This window comes from Amphibalanus amphitrite, unplaced genomic scaffold (assembly GCF_019059575.1).
Source record: "Amphibalanus amphitrite isolate SeventyFive unplaced genomic scaffold, NRLGWU_Aamphi_draft 000341F_arrow, whole genome shotgun sequence".
NCBI lineage: Eukaryota > Metazoa > Arthropoda > Thecostraca > Balanomorpha > Balanidae > Amphibalanus > Amphibalanus amphitrite.
Genome location: NW_024881836.1, coordinates 304523 through 322989, shown reverse-complemented (window position 1 = coordinate 322989; position 18467 = coordinate 304523). Strand labels below are relative to the sequence as shown.

At 50.6% G+C, this 18467-nt stretch overlaps 2 protein-coding genes across 3 annotated transcripts in view; one reads left to right on the top strand and one right to left on the bottom strand.

The window, feature by feature from the left end:
• LOC122388990 (open rectifier potassium channel protein 1-like) overlaps window positions 1-18281 on the top strand; it is an 87564-nt gene extending 69283 nt beyond the window's left edge. The window contains exons 7-10 of one of the 2 annotated variants that reach the window (XR_006257889.1): window positions 39-181; window positions 8037-8159; window positions 16906-18032; window positions 18247-18281. Coding sequence is in view for 1 of the 2 variants with exons in the window: in XM_043380616.1 (XP_043236551.1) it covers window positions 39-181; window positions 8037-8159; window positions 16906-17694 (1055 nt within the window). In the remaining variant the exon portion in view is untranslated. Of the gene's footprint in view, window positions 1-38; window positions 182-8036; window positions 8160-16905 lie in introns of both variants that reach the window. The other variant, XM_043380616.1, reaches the window with a different exon arrangement.
• LOC122388989 (cilia- and flagella-associated protein 43-like) lies at window positions 632-8415 on the bottom strand. The gene is made up of 2 exons (XM_043380615.1): window positions 8327-8415; window positions 632-6013 (listed from the first exon to the last, which is right to left on the bottom strand). The coding sequence occupies exons 1-2, from the start codon at window positions 8364-8366 to the stop codon at window positions 930-932; spliced, it is 5124 nt and encodes a 1707-aa protein (XP_043236550.1). The 5' UTR covers window positions 8367-8415; the 3' UTR covers window positions 632-929.
• Window positions 18282-18467: the final 186 nt, after the last annotated feature.

The following is an 18467-nucleotide window of genomic DNA, read 5'->3' as shown; positions in this document are numbered from 1 at the left end:
TCATTCCATACAACTGCCGCCGCTCTCTGTTTCCACAGGCAAGGCAGGTGGCTCTGATTACGAGTCCGCCTGGCTGTGGCTGTACAAGATTGGTCTGGTGGTTTGGATTGTGTTCGGCCTCGGGTATCTACTAATGATACTGGAGTTCATATCACGCGCACTGTATTCAAAGAAAATATTGGTGAGTAAAATGATGTAACCTCACACTTCACTAGATCCACTACATAATGACGTACAAATTTCAGCCCTAAGGTGGAACCTACGGTTTGATGACATATGCTCTATGCACCGTATCCCCTTCCCTCACACTCCTAAATATTCAGTGTCAAACAGCTGAGCTGTCCCCTCCCCTTCCTTCTCTCCAGACGCACGACGGGGTCAGGGGTCCGTCATTGTCTCACTATCACTGGACTCGCCCTAGTGCATCTCTAGCGCCATCCCCCACACTCCAGCCCATTTCACACAAATAGAGCCAACTCCCATACTTCATAGCCCAACTCCATGCCCGACGCTCCCAGCCCATCCCGCTGCAGCTCTAGCTCCATCTCCCAACATCCGAGCCCCATCTTCCCACTCTGCCAGTCCCATTATCATACTCGGTAGTCCTTTTTCCCTCAAAGTAATACGACGCTGACAGTACACTGTGTTTATTTCGGGGAGATACCTTCCAACGTGCACTCACTGCAGAAGACAGTGCAGCTCCACACAATACGGTACGCAGGTAACTCCAACACTCGCACAGTGTCCGGTCACATCCACAGAATCCATGCATCGGTGATCCAAATCTCATTAATTCAGATAACGTCAGCTGTACGGCTTGCAATTTAGGTTAACAATAAACACACGACGGACGCGTTAATAATCAGTACCGTTGCGACGGGTGCCTTTTCACTTCTGGTGGACCGCATGCGACCCAGCGACTTCAGCCCTCAGATGGCATGTAGCATAGGGTACGTCTTCGAGTACACGCGCTGCAGCTCTCTATGCAGCATCGCCATATAGCGCTGCTGGAATCCGGCGATATCGCAGAGATCGCGGATCTTCCGGAGGTTGTTGAGCCTCTCCCTGGCCTGCCATCTCCTCTGGTGGTTGCAGCGGATGTCGTAGATGAGCTCCCGTTCGGACACATCGACGTTGAGCTCTCGGGCCTCCAGAGCCAGTCGCTGGTTGTCGGCGCGCTTCATGCGTAACAGTCGCTCCAGGTACTCGGCGGCGTCGGCGTCCTCCTTCTGCTGCCGGACAGCGTCCTCGATCAGCATGTCCAGCCGCTTCTCCAGACGGGCGATCTGCTTCTCTGTGGTGTCGCCGCCCTGTACCAGGTACATCTGAATGGCTCGGGTCACCTTCATGAAGTCAATGTCTTTCAGCTTGTTGACTAGATCTTCCAGCATCATCCGGCAGCGGTCATACTCCCAGCGCTGAAGGACGATACCGCGACGGAAGCGTAAGGCGTCGCGCATCACTTCCAGCTTCTTGCCACCAATGCTCAATATTTGCTTGTTAAGCTGTTCGACCTTTGACCGATGAATGAGTGCCGAGCCAGTGAAGTCAGGGCAGAAGTCTCCGAGGTCGATCTCAACTTGACCCTGTTTCAGGACCAGCTGAATCTCTTGATCATGCAGCTGACGCAGGCGCTGCTCTCTCAGCTCGGCGAGCTCGGCGACCAGCGACTGGGTGGTCAGCGTCAGCGCTTCCTCGGCGTGACGACGTTTCTCGATCGAATCAACCAGAACAGCCAGCTGGGCGTTTGATTCCAAGACTTTGAACTCAACCAGGACCTTGGCAAGTCTGAGCTGACACATTTTCTGCCAAAGTGGGAGGTCGATGTCTGCGGAGCGCTGAGAGTCATCATCTATGGTTTTCATGGCCTCCAGAATGACCCTCTGCCCGGGCACAGTTTTCTTGTTTTCCTCGTATGGTGTTCCAGCATGCGTCGCTGACAGGTAGGCGATTTTAGCAGCGCGCCCCTTGCGCTGCTGCTGTTCCTCAGTCTGCGGCACCTCTTTGGAGGTGCTGTCAGCGCGATTTGACGCAGCGGGAGACCTGCTGCCATGTCGGCTGCGGCGACGGCTATGTCGGCGCCGGCTGTGCTCTACTTCGATGACGCCTTCGTCCACTACGGTGGCGCGCCGGAATGTGGCGTCCAAATAGCGACGCAATACCTGAGGCCGGCGTCGGAAGTATCGGAACAGCACGTCCACGACAGGCGTAGGTGTGTCCGGGAACTCCTTTCTGAACGAGCGCTCCATCAGCTTCTCCTGTTGCACCAACGGCTCGTGAGCGGCGCGAGCCGTCTCTAGCGCCCGGCGAAGGTCAGCACTCGCCGCCTGCAGCGCTACCTTGCGCTGCTGTGTCGCATCCATTTGTCGACAGAGCTCAGTCTCGCGCTTCACTCGATGATCTTCTTCAGCCACGTCACGAAGAAGTCTGTCCACCTTCAGCTGCTCCTGATCGATGGCGTGCTGAGTTCGCACCTTGAGAACGAACAGTTGGTTCAGTTGGTCGTCAAACTTGTCCACAGTCTCCTGTACTGAAACCAACAGCTTTTTCAGCTCTTGTTCTAGCATTTTGCGGTATTTGTCACGCTCCTCCTCCAGTGCGACCACTTTGCGTTCATATTCGGCGGCGGCCTTGATTTCCTCATCACTCCATTCCCCAGGGTCTTTCTCATCCATGAAAGGTGGTTTCGGAACATCTATCTTGAGCGTGTCTTCCCAGCGAACCTCCAGAACACCGTTCATCATCTGTTGAATGGCACGCTCCCGGAAGTCGTTGGCTTCGCGCTCCCGTCGTCGTCGCTCCTCTTCAGCGGCACGAGCTTCCAGTCGGGCGCGCTCAGCTGGAGTCAGGTACCGCTCTACGGTCACTTCGTCGTCACTGACAGTGAGGAGACTCTCTGGCTGCTCGGCGGCGGACCAGCGGGGCACCCACGGAGTCTCACTCATGCCCAGCTCCGAGTATATGTGGCGCAGCCGTTCGGCCCATGCCGTGATACGCTGCACTTCGGAGCATTTGGAATTGTATAACACCTCGAAGCGCTCATTGAACTTCATCTTGAGCTGATAGATCACCTCTCGTAGCATGTAGATCTGTTCTACGCGCTGTTTGCGGGACGTGATGCAGAACTGGGAGAGCAGCCACGGGGAGGTGACGCCCAGCTGGTGACTGATGCTGCCGGTGTGCGTCGTGTCCTGCTGCACCACGCCGTCCTCCGAGTCGGGATATTCTGGCTCTTCATCAGCAACTGGCGTACCATGACCGGCGGGCTCTTCAGCCGAGTCGGCACCCTCCTGGTGTGATGCAGTGGCGGCGAGCAGCGGCTCAGGAGCGATTGATGGCCGCTGAGCCGTCGTCGAGCTGTGTTCGAACATCTCGTTGTGCAGAGCCATCTCCGTTAGCTCCAGCTGACGCCGTTCCTGGATTCCTTCGAGAACGATACGGCAGTCATCAGAGCGAGCTAGCAGGGGGTAGTTCGAGACTTCCAGCTCTACCATCATTCCTTGTATGGCCTTGCCCTTCACATCCATTGAGTCCCAGCACTGTTTCTTGATCTGGTCACGGATGTAAGCATTCCGAGCGTTTTGGTCGATGATCTCAGCCCTAGCTTTTTGCACTCTTGCTTCACTCTCCTCCTGGAGTCGGGCCTGCTCGTCAAGGTCCAGCTCAAACTCGTTTTCTGGCAGCCGGTCAATCTCCTCCATTTCAGCATTTTCGTCCAACATCATCTTAACCTTTGCTCGGAGGAGTTCAACACCTACGCGAACTTTATCGCGAGTAGCGAGCAGCTCCTTCTCTTGGCTACGCCAGGCCATCTCCGCCTGCTCCTCTCTCCAGGTTGGAGGATTACTCATCAGGTCCATTCGAGATAGGGCAGGCATTTTCGAGACAAATCTGGCCTCTGGCACAGCCTCTTCTACAAAGAAGGATGAGCGACGGCGACGGCCCGTGGAGCGCCCGCCGTACGGCAGCTTCAGATAGATGATGGTCCCATCTCGTCCCACAGTCACCACTTCACGTTCAACGCTGTGGTTCACTACAATCGAGCGTGTGCCTCCGGATATGGCCTGGTGAATTTGTCGCCATTGCTTCCCAAGAAGCGTGTTGGCCTCTTGCGGGTCGAGTCGGTCGGAACGGCCGCGGATCAGTCCGTCATCACCCACAGATAGCAGGTACTGACCAACTGTCTGAAGACGGACGTCACGCAGCTCGTGGCCGCTGGGAACAGCAGCCTCAGGCCGCCACAGCAAATCCGAGACCTGCTGTTCGAGAAGGTCGTCATGATCGCGCAGTGTGAACGAGCACAGGGACCGATCTGTGATGGCCATCGTGAAGATCTTCACCAAAGGGTTGACGCCGTCGTCGTGTCTGTCGAGCGGCGCTGTCACGTGCAATGCCAGGCCGGTGTAGACGGTATCCAGGCCGTAGGTCACGGCGCCGAACACCTCCCTGTCGCGCACCAATATCACACGCACGAGACTCAGCAGCTCCGCTTTCGAGGTGCATAGGAAGACCAGCACGTCCTCGGGCCAGCCACAGCCGCTGCGCTGGTAGGTCTGCACCGCCACCGGAGTGCCATCCATCTCCAGCTGGGTCAGCACGCCCAGGCCCTCGGAGGCCAGCGCCGACAGCAGGTAGGCGGCGCCGTCCGCCGTCAGTGCCACCGCCAGCTTGCCGCTGTCGCTCACTGTGATGGACTTCACGGCAGCCTCGCAGATCCGGGCGTGCCAGATGACCCGCGGCGTCAGTGGCAGTACGAGATCGATCACCACCAGGCAGCTCTCCTGTGTGCCGACCATCACACAGGGCACCTGGTCCAGACTGGCGATGCAGGTCACCCAGCCGGTCAGCTGGACCGACGACTGGTGCTTGCCGTGGGAGGCTGTCCACACGTGCAGCTCGTGTGGCGCGTGAATGGAAACCACGTGGTCGAACTGCGGCGCCAGCAGACACGCGTCCACGGCCGGAGGCGACTCGAATTCGTAGCCTTCCAGTGCCTTGTAGTCGTGTGACGGCGTGTACAGAAGCAGCACTTGGCCGGTGCGACAGGTGACGGCCAGGAAGTTGAAGCTCGGGGACGGTCTCATGGTCAGCACGGAGAGGCCGAGCTCGTCGATCACACGTGAAGACCAGGTGTCTGAAGCGCCGCAGCGCTCTACCAGCAGGATACGTCCGTCGTCCATGGCGGCGAAAATGCCCTTCGCGTTATAGACGATGCTGACGATGGTGCCGGCGATCCATTCGTTGACGAGCTGAAGCTCAGCGTGCTCCATGGTGTCCAGGCTCACGAGGTAGATCCGCTCGCGGCGGGAGCAGCACAGGTCGCCGTTGTAGTCCCACGTGTGGGAGCGCACCGAGTCCAGGTTGGCGGTGCGCGGCGTCAGGCGCCACTCGCTGCCGAAGTGCTCCATCTGGATTACATTGACGCCTACCTCAGACGTCAGCGCCAGGTGCGGTGTATCCAAGTCACAGAACGAGAGCTGGGGCGCCTGGGCAAAGCCTATAGGCAGTTTGGCAATCATCACCTGAGAGCTGATATCCCAAAGGAAGACGGTGAAGTCAGGCACCCCGGAAAAGGCGGCCACACGTTCCGAAGATGGAGAAAATGCAACGAACAGGTATTCGAGCTCGGCACCGTCTTCCAAGCGTGCGTGATCCACCAGTTCAGGGTACTGATAGACGATGACGGCCGGTCGCAGACACACCTCGGAGACGGCGAACAAGTCACTGCCGTTGGTAGCCAGCGTTGATACTCCTCGAGCTTTTGGAGAGAAAGTATCTTTGTGCGACATTCCAGCGCACGTGAAACGCACGTGCATGCCGCATAGCGAGGCCACAGTGGCTTCATCCATATAGACGGCAGGTGAGGCCATTGGACCATCGATCCACATAATTTCAATCGGACAGCCATGCATTACCTCCATTGACTTTGTCCTGTTCTCAGCGAATAGAGCTGATTGCTTCACGCCCGGTAGTTGGCTGAACATATGCGTTGATAACTGGGCCATTGTGATCACTGCAGCGTAAGTTCAAATTAATTTACCGCTTAATTAATTTACAGCTTGAAGCACTATCACGGTTCCGTTAAACCACTCATCACAAACGGGGACCTTTTAAGCGCCATAGGTGCACAACACACAAGACGCTATGCACAACACACAAGACGCATTACTCTCATGATTATCGCCTGTTCTAAAGGATCTAACAAACTAGTTTTTAGTACGTATGCAAAGTAATATAGCTTCACTTACGGCACGAATAGCAAATTTCTCTACAACCTACTAGCCAGCGTCCCGTAAGGTCCAACAGCTTTGGTGTTCGAGCGGTATCAATAGTCACGCTGGTTGTCATGACAACGGAAACCGTTCTGACGCTCCTACGCTTTAGTGATTAAGCCGCACAGGTGATGCCTCTGTTGCATTGATGTTATTGTTGAATCGATATTACCGCAGGATGCATGGCCATGATATCGATTACAGCATAGGTCGTGACCTCGTGATTACATCTAATGAAGGGGGATCGCGCGGGCTTCCGTGTTTTTTTTTCGCGAATATCTCGCATCAAATGTGGCCGATCACAGCGTTCACAGGTTAGCCACGAATTATTGATATAATCACGAGTCAAGGGAAAGAACAAGTTAAAGGGAGGTGGTGTAAGACCATGGGTGTAAGACGGCCCAGTTCAGTGGACGGCCCACTGCAGTGGGCCTACCCCAGTGCATTGTATTGTATTGATCTAAAATCCATCCACATAACATGGGTTTGCATTAGGGTAGGACGGACCGGGACCACCAGCCTTCCTGGCTGAACCGCTTCTGCTATCATCTATGTATTTACCATCTAGGTATACTACTTTTGTTTTCCTTTGCGCCAATGACTACCTTGGGTTAGTGGTGTCAATCGGAACTTGAATCTTCGGAATTCCGATTTTGTCCAATGTCCCATTCGGAATTCGGTTTGACAATAGATGCGTTTACATAGGGTTTGTTGCAAGCTTATATCTCCGTCCGTGATGTTGCAAAAGATGCCAATGGTGCTGAAAAATTTACAAAATGATCCCCTCTAAATATTTGAAGACCACTGCATCGAAATTATCGCCAAATTAACGAGCTAGAGCCTCGTCAAGTATGCTATGTAAACCGGGTTATAGACAGCAGGCTTTGGACAACTTTGGACAATCGCTTGCTACACCTCAGCATTTTTTATAAAGTACCTAATGGTGTTTAACATTGATTGGCGATCAGAAAGCTCAGCTTTCGATATGATTACCTGCACTTTTGAGCTGGTAACGATAGATTAAAAGCAAATTAGATAACTGTGTTGAGTGTAAACTATTGCGTAGATGTCGGACATCTTTGGACAAATGGCTGGCTTGGACATTTTTGGACGGACAGTCTACGTAAGTATTGGACATTGGACGGACATTGGACATACGTTTTCTGAAATTGACATCACTACCTTGGGTTATACAGGACTGCAGGACGTACCAGTGGCGGATCCAGGGGGGGGGGGGGGCAAAATGGGCATTTGCCCCCCCCCCCAAACGGCATGATTTTAACATTACGCCTATGGACGATGCATGGAAAGAATCGATAAATTTTTATGGTTTGCCCCCCCCCCCCCAAACCTCTGAGCTGGATCCGCCTCTGGGACGTACGGCTTTTGAGTTATTGAGTAAACTGTTGTTTTTCATTGCATAAATAGCGAAGAATGGTTCAATTTCGACGCGTTTTTTACATCATTATCTATCTTTTTCTTTATACATAACGGTAAGAACAATGTTAGAGTCACGACTCAGGACAGGCAGTTTTCGCAATATCGGGCTGTTTAGAACCTTCGTCGTCATGTATCCAAAATTTAGCTTTTCGGCAAAATGGACCAGTGCAGTGGTTCGTCTTACCACGTAATTGTCCATTTTACCCCGCATATGCCAAATCTCCCTAAGCTTGATTCTTGAAGCACCTATTTAGGTATATAGGTACAGGATCAATACTTATTTTATTAATGAAGAAATACTAACTCACGCTTGTTTTTCCGCAGAGTCTCGAGAAGAAGCTTGTGAAAGGCATTTCAAGAACAAAACAGACATTCCAAAAGAATATATCCAAAGAAGTTGTACTGTTTAAGAAGCTTTTAAACGAGCTCGCAATGGATCGGAGAGTGGTAAGTAAAAATGGTTAAACACGGGTTCTTACTCCTGGGGTAGATTCCCAATAAGGGTTTTCTTGAATAACTCCGCGTTTTTAGTACACCGTATCATTTACGTACACATGATGTGAGTACTTCATCTCTGGGTCACCTAAGATCGGGTCTTGATAAATATCTCTCACCCTCGCCGGACTCATCGGTTTTCTTTACGAGACGCCCCATACGGCCGCCGAGTGGAGGGATACGACTCCCCCTCCCTACGTCTTTTCGCCGCTGACTGAGGGCATAGGGGAGAGCGGGGTGAGTTGTATCATGTCCAAGTTGTATCAGGGCGAATTGTGCCAAACTTATCCAATAGATAGCGCTCGTGACACGACCAGCCGACGAGGTTTTCCGGGCGCCATCTTTCCCTGTTCTGTCGTGTGGCTGGGTGGACGCGTCTCAAGGTGAGAGCCGATTTTATGTTTTTTTTAATGTCATTCTAAAAAAAATAAGTTGCAGGAAAATGTGTGTTTTGGGCATTTATATGTGCACGAATTTGAAAGATCTCCGTAGCGGTGGTGAGGGTAGGTTCTAAGGCTGCGTGAGTGAAAATGGAATTCTCCAGCTGTCCGCTGTTTTTGAGCACGAGGATGTTTTTTCCAAGATGGCGGCGAGGTACATGTTGTATCAGAGCCGGGTGGGGTATGTTGTAACATGTATGTATGTATGTATGTATGGGTATGTTGCTTTTGATCGCGAAAGTTAAGCCCTGGCTCGCGATTGTAGGGAGCTAGTCAATACTCGTTCCATTTCGGCACAATGTGTTGGCTGCTTTTTAACGGGTCACTTTTGCGTCTAGTCTGTTGATGTTTCGTTCGTTTCGATGTTTCGTTCGGATTGACCTAAGTTTGGTCTAATAAAAGTGAAGCCTTTGAGCATATACATTGCATTAATTAACCCCATTTAATGTTGTTGTTATGTTCAAAACCAGTAGCAAGCACACTCCCTGAAACGTGAAATAGTGATACAAATAACCCCACCATGTGATACAACTCACCCAAGCCATGGGGCAAGTTGTATCAAAAACATTGTCCTATTCGGCAGACCGTAGAAGAAAAACTAGTAGAGGTAGCGGAAAAGTTACTTTGCACAAAAAAGCAGAAGAATCAAGGGAGGAGATAGTATGGAAATAATGAGTTTATCACGGATAGTTACGAGGTTATGGGTCTCGGAGTAAAAACTGATACAACCCACCCCACTCTCCCCTAACCAGGGGGGTACGCTCCGGCTGTTGAGCATTACAAAAAAATGGTGACAGACGTTTGTGGAGGATTGTCGACGAACTGTTGTTCCGCGAGCAGTACTTACACGCTAGCGGAAAATTCACCAATCAGCGCTCGGCAGTACTCGACGCTGATTGGTCCGACGCTCGTGACGAAATTGCGGGGGACCGCAGTTATTCTCTATGGACCCGAATAGGCTTTTGGATTTCGGAGGAGTTTCTTTAAAATTATATGCTGTTTGGAGCTGTTTTCGAGTTGAAATATATTTCTTATGACTGTTAGCTATATAATGACACCATAAAATCATGATTTTAATCAATATTACCGATGTAATATCGGCCGAAAAGACATGCTGTCATGGCACGGACTGCCGTGCGGCTGATGTGGGGCCCCTAGTGCCAGCGTATGGTAATAATGGGTTGACGAAGGGTTATTGGAGAAACTTAGAGCCCCATCAGCATTCAGTATAGGGTCATCAGAGGCCGGGAATGTCCATCAGGGGTCTGAGTAGGCCTGTCATAGGGGCATACATGACACATCATGGCCCATGGGTCAATGTAGATCCATTAGGGGCCGTTGAAGGGCCATCATTGTTCAGCGTGGGCTCGCAATTACCTCTGATGGGCATATGTCGTGCCCCGATGGGCTAACGCTGGCCCCTGATGAACCATCACCAGCCCCTGATAGGTCTACAAAGCCCCCTGCTGGGTCCAAATTGGTCACTGATATGCCCAAATGGGCCACTGAGAAACCCGTACAACATCCCCTGACTGCACCTGCTGGACCAATGCCGTCCCCTCATGGGCCCACCACAGCTCTTGAATGACCTTTTCAAGTCCCCTGAAGTGCCTTTATTGGCCTAAATGGCCCCTGATTGACTTATGTGGTCCCTATTGGTCCTATATGGCCTCCATGAGCCCTCAACGTCCCTAGACAGCCTTACATTATATTCCACTGGGCCCTGTTGGGTCAGCACCGGCCCCTGATAGGCTTGCACTGGACCCACCGGGCCTATACCGACCCATGAAGGGCCTATGTCGAGCCCTCATGGACCTCCGATGATCACACGCCGACATGTGTGGCCCCATCAGCAGTGGTCCGTCTATCCCATGTACTTACGGTCTTTTTGGCCGATGTGACACCGGTAGTATATAGAAATGTTATGATTAAATGTCGTTATTACACAGTCAAAAGTCACAGAAAGAAGATCCAAGCTCAAAAGTGGCCTCAAACCCAACAAAAACTGGTATAAATCCCCTTCAAAAGCCGTAAGTCTATTAAACGCCATAGGGGAATAGCTACAGTCCCCCGCAATTTCGTCACGAGCATCGGACCAATCAGCGTCGAGTATTGCCGAACGCCGATTGGTCGATTTCCGCTAGCCTGTAAATGCTGCTTGCGGATATAGTTTTGAACAAGTGAGGGTCGCGGCTACTAATTATCGCTTGTCATCACTTTTTCGTCGGGAACGTTCTACCTGGTTTATATAGCCTTGGGCATAACGAACGCTGCGCCGTTACGAGGCACAGCGACTGGGAGCCAATTTAAAGTCTTAGCGCAACCTTTATCCTCTAAGGTTAGGTCAAATGCTCTAATTTGGAGTTCGTTTTTTTTTTGTACAAATAAATAAAGAGCTGTGATTTTCGCATCGTGTTTGGTATGGTACCTAATGGCTAGAGATGTCAATCAGATACCAAGTTTTTTGGTACCTGTACCGATACCAAACCGATGCCAACTTGGTAGGTATTTGGTAGTTCAAGGCTAATGCATTTGGTATTTTGTTGGTATTGTGAATCATCCCTAATGTAAAAGAGGCTTTGAATTTGGTAAAAAGTTGGTATTTTCCTAAGTTTACCAAGTTGGTTCGGTGTCGGTTAGAGTTCTGCACGGCTGCAATTTTCCACAGCCTAGCCGCCCCGCAGCCGTGGCTCCACAGCCACAGCCGCCCACAGCCGTGGCAAACTGTGGGCAGCCAGCCGTCAGCCAGCCGTGGATACTTTCAATAAAATGCAACCAAATAGTATATAATAAGTTGTTTTTAGTTGAAACATATAGCCAAAAGCACATTGCAATGGGCTGTAGATTCTCAAGCTCATGAAGCATCATAGGTTAAGTGGTTGTGTATATGGCTTTAGGCCGAAGGCCTGAAGCCTGATGCGCAACGCATGCCTACACATAGCAGTGTAGACATCTAATGCCAAATCCTGAAGCATGGTTGTGGGACAGAAAAACAGACCCTGATGCTTTTCATTATCAATCAATGTTAGGTAGGTATGGAAAATGAAACTGAAGTTGATGGACTGTCAAACAGTGATTGTCTAGTCAAAACTCTTGCTTCTTTCTTACCTCAACCTTGCATATTTTCTGGGGTGTGATATGCCAGGCTTGCAGCAGCCTTCTGAGCAAGTCTCAAACTAATTTGATATGCAAGGCATCAAAACACTAGTGAGCATCCAACCAAGAAAGAAAAACATTCATCTATTTTGATTTTTCCAAATAATGATCTTCGCTCAAATCCCCAAGGACGTGCGAGCCACAATTGCCTCTTCCAATGAAAAATTTTACTTGAGTTTTTCATGACGTTAATAACAAAGAAGTGGCAATAAATTGTTTTGTGTCACTACAAAAACCCTTAAAAATTATACTAAATGAATAATAATGCTATACATTTAAAAACTCGTTCTCAGACAAAGGATTAGTATCAAATTTTTACATTTTCAGAAGAAGACGTCATTTTATTGGTAAAGTCAACAGCTCGCGTAAGAAATATTGTGTTCAGGGTTTTCACCGTAATGTGAATTACGTGTTCAGGGTTTTCACCATCATGTGAATTAACCGTAAGTAAGGTTCATGCTCACTTATAATCTAATTCCATTGGCTTCGTCGATCAGCATTTTCTGTTAGCGGTCACTCACACACCAGTTAGAACATAAAGCGCCAGTTTTATATTATGTAATTGGACTTGCCGAAAATCCAGAAATACATCTAAGAGTTATTTTAGATAATATTTTATGAAGCCTTTACCTGCCTTTACCTAGGCGTGATTTCTTTTTCTCTTACCTGAAAGAATTATTGAATGCTCGTCTTCAATAGCTGTAAGGTGCTCTCCTAATGACCAGGTGAGATTGATTTGAGAGGGATGTGACAATGCAACATAACATGTTGCATTTTCTGAAACTGTCAATCTCTTGATGATGAAGGAACAATTGGTACCTACCTATAATTAGTATTCTGTACCAGAGTGCAAACTCCCCTACAGCAAATGGTAAAACCATTACAGGTTTTCAAAGGCTTCACCACTTTCAATGTTGCTGGGCATCCTTTGCATGATTTTTACAGGCTAGACTGCTTATCAGAATGTAAGATTAAGGATTTAAAATTTTATATTTGAGTACTTAAGATTGAGCTTGAAATCTCACAGCCGTGGCCATAGCCGTAGCCGTGTTCTTGGAGATATTTGCAGCCGCCCCGGCCCACAGCCGTGGGGCTGCAGCCAGCCGCGGCTGCAGCCGGCCGGTGCAGACCTCTAGTGTCGGTATTCTTCCGTGGTTATTGTTGGTATTTGGTTTGGTATCAGTATCGAGATTTTCCGTAATTGACATCACTATAGTAATGGCGTCCTAACCACGTCATTGGCGGACTATTCCAATGACGGGTGAGCCGTTTAAGAAATATTCCCCTTTTTATTTTGAGTTTTGAACTGAAATGGCAGGTTCGTATCCCAGAATATCGAGAAAAAACGGAATATACGGCATGGAACATTAGGCTAGCTATCGCCATACCGAATTGGAGATCGAAAACTCCATTTTTGTTTAATTTTGGCGAAAAAGCTCAAATACCTATACCTATGATGGCTTCAAAATTTTTGAACTCATTTTAAGCAGATCTAGACCACGTAGAGTACCTACTTAAAACTAAGACCACCACTGGATTCCTCGTGACAAGCTGCAACAAATTGTAATTTGACATTTTTGACCTGCCCTTGACCTGACATTCACCAGCCAGACCGTAATGCAAAAATTATTAACTGTCCCCAATGTCGCCTAAGCCACATAATTGAAATTGAAATGTAAAACTGACCATTCAGAAAACATACGGCCCTGTATGATGGGATTCATTTAACCCTTTGCCTGAGCTCTGTGACATGGCCTGGCGGCTGGCTGGTATCAGTTAGGTACTTCACTTAGCAAAATAGCATTTGACATACAATGCTCTATCGATAATTTTCGATAGCATAGGTACCTTTTACTCTGTGTTATATTTCTTAGTAGGCCTGTAAACGGTCGAAAACACGAAATTTGATTTGACTTGTGGCGTCATCGGTTAAACCTAGGTCAAATTAAATTGGGTCATATGGTAGTTCCCCTCTGGAGCCATCGAACGCCGTTTGATTTTCGAAACTCTGTCAGTAACTTCTCAAGATCATGGCTCTATCGGCTGGTATACAGCATTACCTTGTCCGGTCAGTTAACCCTCGCCGGCACAGGCCATTTTGCGTCCTTCGACGGCACAAGGGGGGGGGGGGGTACGAACCCCCCCCCTCGCGTTTGGCCCCTGATCGAGCTAGAGCTTCACGGAAAAAAAACGAGCGTGTTGCCCGTCACGAGAGGAAGCCGATGATACCCAATTTTAAGGTCCTAGGTCATCGGGTGACCTTCCAGGTCAGGTCAATGACCCGAAAACCGGGAAAATCGGGACCCGTTAGAAAGTCGTAAAGTGTGGCTGCTATGTGGTTTTCAGGGGTGCTTGTCACGAATATCGTGTTAGTTTTGATCAGAGATGATGTCTTTAAGCATTTATACCAGGTCGGGTCAGGTCAGGTCAGGTCAACCGGTAGGGGTTGTGACGGGTATTCGTAATACGTGTCAACCGCCTCTGACAGCTTCGTAACATGTTACGAAGGCACCAAAACTACTTCGTAAATGTTCAAATGGTTGCTAAATTCGAATTCAGCTCCAAAAACTAGCCTAGAAACATGTAAAACTCGAAAAAGTGAACCGAGGTCACCCGAGGTCACCAAAGGTCAATGACCTGACCTGACCTTCAGGTGACCTTGATACCCACCCTAATGTATGGGAGCAACATCAAGTCACTTGTTTGAACGTTTGAAACCACGAAAAGCTTGCAAACGCGCGGCTAATGCGAGCCGACATACGCCGAATCGCGATTCCGACTAAACATGGTCTCGGAAAAGAGGTCACAGGTCAAAGGTCATTTGGGTCAGGGTCATGAAATTTTCAGGGTAGGCGTAAAATTGATCAATGCGAGGGTACTGAAAGTTTCGTCGCGATCGGCCGCTTTTTACGCGAGTTATTCGCGAAAAACCTTAGGGGGTTGCATCAGCCTGTGCCGGCGAGGTCATTAACCCCCCCCCCCCCTGTGCCGGCGAGGGTTAATGACCTTGGCCTTGGGTCATATTTTTCAGAATGACCTTACAAAGTCAAATTATAGCTCATTCAACGCGTCTCGATGAGAGGAGCATGATACCGGCAACATAAACGTCGTAACTTTCCTCAGTCAGAAGTAATTAAATAAAACTTTTTTTAAACAGCTATTTTTGAAGTTTTTGTCCTCAAGGCTAACACTTTCAGCCTAGCTCACATCTGACAGTTTGAACCAGAAAGAGCGTCAGATTAAGCCATCGAATGCACTTTTCCTCGGCGCTGTAGCTATAGGTATTATTGGTTCCGAGTTGTGCGCCGATTCGTCGAAAAATGTTGAAATAGGCGAAATGTGACCTTTTGATGATCCCTGGTGACCTGACCTTCAACCTGACGTAAAAAATGACAAATATTTTCATCAAGATTTTCGACACTGTCTCAAATGCCGCTTACGCTTGTCGCTACGTGGCCCAAGAGTCGAGTTAGAGACGGAGCCCTGCGCGGTTGGCGCCGAGCACCGGCCCGACGCGAGGTTAGGGCAAAGTCCAAAAATATTTGGTATTTGTTTTTTTTTTTTGCTTACGGGCCACCACAGGGTTCTGTATTTGGGCCCGGTATTTCGGACCCAAAAATATTTCGGTGGAAGTCTATTTTATCGAGTTTCGCTGTGCGTTTGTTTGTTTTGTTGGGTTAGGCCCTTTCGGTCCAATTAGACCATTTCAGAGCCGGGAGGATGTTAGGATATAGGGGGAGACATTGGTCTGGGCAGGCACTCTTTTTTTTTTTTTTTTTTTTTTTTTTTCGTTCATATACGCACATATGATGTATAGGTACACGTACATCGTGAATCACATGTCACTCATGTATATGGATGCTTGCACATATTGGGCATGTCACAATGCGAGCGCACCAAACGTTCACAAAAATCGCCCCGCCCCGCATCGCCCCGCGAATCCCACATGTACTCGTTCTCGCTGGGGCGATGCCCCAGGCCGCCGGCCGGGCCCGCGACCCGTCACCCTGATAGGGTGGCGAGCCGCGCGCCCGGCCGGCCGGCCGACCCTTAATAGGGCCGGCCTCCGGTTAGCCGGGTTGGGTTAGGGGCGGGCGGGACACGCTATGCAACAGAGGCGTTTCTTAGAGAAAGCGGGCATGTGAGAGTATGTGTTTGTGTGTGATGTTTGTGTTGTGTGTATAGGTGTGTGTGTGTGTGGGTGGGTGTGGGTGTGGGTGTGTGTTTGCATTTGTGTGTGTGTGTATAGGTGCGTGCGTGTGTGTGCGTGGGTGCGTGGGCCGGAAGCTCCGGGGATGCCGCGGCGACCTTGTTTTCTCAATTAGTTGCTTTGCAGAATTTGTGCGAGTGTTCCCCACTTTGTCTGAAATTCGTTCAGTTTGTCCTTTGACTTATATCGATTGTATTCTTTTTGCGCTTCCATCTTCAGCGTATTTAGCATGAAATTGAGAGAAGGGGTGCTTTTATTCAATCGGGCCCTGTGTACGACGTATTTACAAACTGTTATGACAATGATATCTATGCTTTGCATATCGTTAAGAAAGAACCAGTTTGTTATGTTAACGTATATAGCTTTGTTATATCTTTGCTTTATGTGTGATAAAACTTCTTTGATAAATATTTTAACTTGGGCAGGCACTCTAGTGAGTCGCCGGGGCTGAGCCCGTCCAGGACAGGCCACCCAGCCCCAAGGCACTCACTGCACCCGGCTACGGGGTGCGCTCCCTCGGGAGCAGCGGTACCGCTCCAGCCTCCAAGGGAGCAGCCCGCATGAGATAAAGTTGCCTGTCCATTCCGGAGGGGGGTTTCGGCGTGGAGGAGAAGGATTTCAGCATCCTGAGGATAGAAGCACGGAACGGTGTGTCGCTGTGCGTACCGAAGTCGTACCTAAATGTAGGTAAGAAAGGTACTAAGCATTCTCCCCCAAGCAGTAGGTACATGCTCGATTGTTCACGCTTATCCATTCCTACGTGACTTATATGAGTGTTCCTCCATGGTGGCGAGACTCAGCGGGCCACCTCCTTTGCTTCAGTTTGTTGTTTGTTGCACCAACAGCGGACCCCCGTGAGGCTGGTTTTGAGGAACAAACCCCATTGTTTCAGAATGCGGTGCCACCTCGCGGCGTGGCTCGGACTCAGAGTTTCCCGAACCTGGCGGCAGGCGGCGGGGACGCGCCGGAGGACGTCGCTGCCGAGCCGCCGGCACCTCTGCGGCGGACCGGGTCGCTGAGCGAGGTGCCGCTGGGCGAGGGGGGCGGTGCCGGCGACAGCGCGCCGCTGGCCGCCGCCCCGCTGTCCGCCGGGTCGGCCACCGACCTGGCCGCCGTGCTGGCCGCGGTGGTCGAGCAGCGGCCGGAGCCGGGCCCCGACGCGGAGCCGGCGCCCGCCAGCCAGGTGCCCTCAGTCGACTCCGCTCTTGAGTTACTACTCCAAGCCAAGGTGACGCTCGAGTGGGACGTCAGCTCCGAAGGCAGCGGTCAAGTCGTTTGCGACGATGCTGCTGATGGCGGTGGCGTCGCTGAGGACGTCGATGACGGTGGCGGCGGGGAGGAGGCGCAGTGGAGCCCGGATCCTCCGGCGGCGGGGGATGGGGAGCCATCGGCCGACGCCGGCTTCCTCCGGCGACTGCAGCACGCCTGGCAGAACCGGCCCAGCCTGCTGCCGGGCGTGTGGCCGGAGCGAGCACCCCGCGGCCCACCGCCGAGCCGGCGCCGGCGCCGCGCCACCACCAGTGTGGCTGACCTGCTGCGCCTGATGCGGGTGGCGGCGGCGGCGCGGCACAGTCCTCGGCGACCGGCCGGAGCGGCCCCGACCCGGAGACCCCGCCGGCGCCGGACCACCGCCCACTCACCGGCCGTGGTTACCTTCCAGACCGAGAACACGCGGTTGTGACGTGCTCTGAGCCTGGCGAAGACGAACTCCTTGTGACCCAGCCAGTATACGGCTCCGACTCAAACGATGTATAGAGAGGATATGCAGACATTTCTGTCTCAGCTCAATCAAACTCGCTTTGTATGTGTGCGTACGGCGCGTATGAGCGTACGTACGCACACTTAGTGTCTTCCTTTCAGGAAGGTCGCTGTGAGAATGTGACAGCTTAGCCAGGCGACCCCTGGGACAGCCTTGGATTGAAAACAATTTTCCCCGAAGCTTACATACCTATCGTAAATACGTGAGCCGTGAGGGAGCTGCTCGCCTAGCTCACCGAGGAAACCACTGGAGATGCAAAGGTACAAGGTGTGACGTGGTGAATGATAGACAAGTTGCTATGCTGTACATTATGCATGACAAGTTGTTATAATGTGCCTTATGCATACGTTTTGATAGTTGACACATTTTATCTCGTATTTTTAGATAAGTATATTTGTATGCAATGCACAAACATAACTATGAAAGATTGTCTACTTCGCTCTCCTTGAGACAATCGATTCTCCTTCATCTTAGGACTGCTAACGAGAATAAAGAGACTGCCGACGTCATTTGTTTCTTTTATCCCATTTCCAACAGTCCTGCTGGAGGTTCAGGTCTGATGTAAGGTGTCCAGTAATTCAAAATTCGCGCACTGTGTGCCAAGGACAGGGCACATCGAACTCTCTAAACCGTAAGGTTTTGGGAAAAAACTGCCTCTTCGGGACATCAGAGTGCATCTTGGTCTCGGAGCGTCC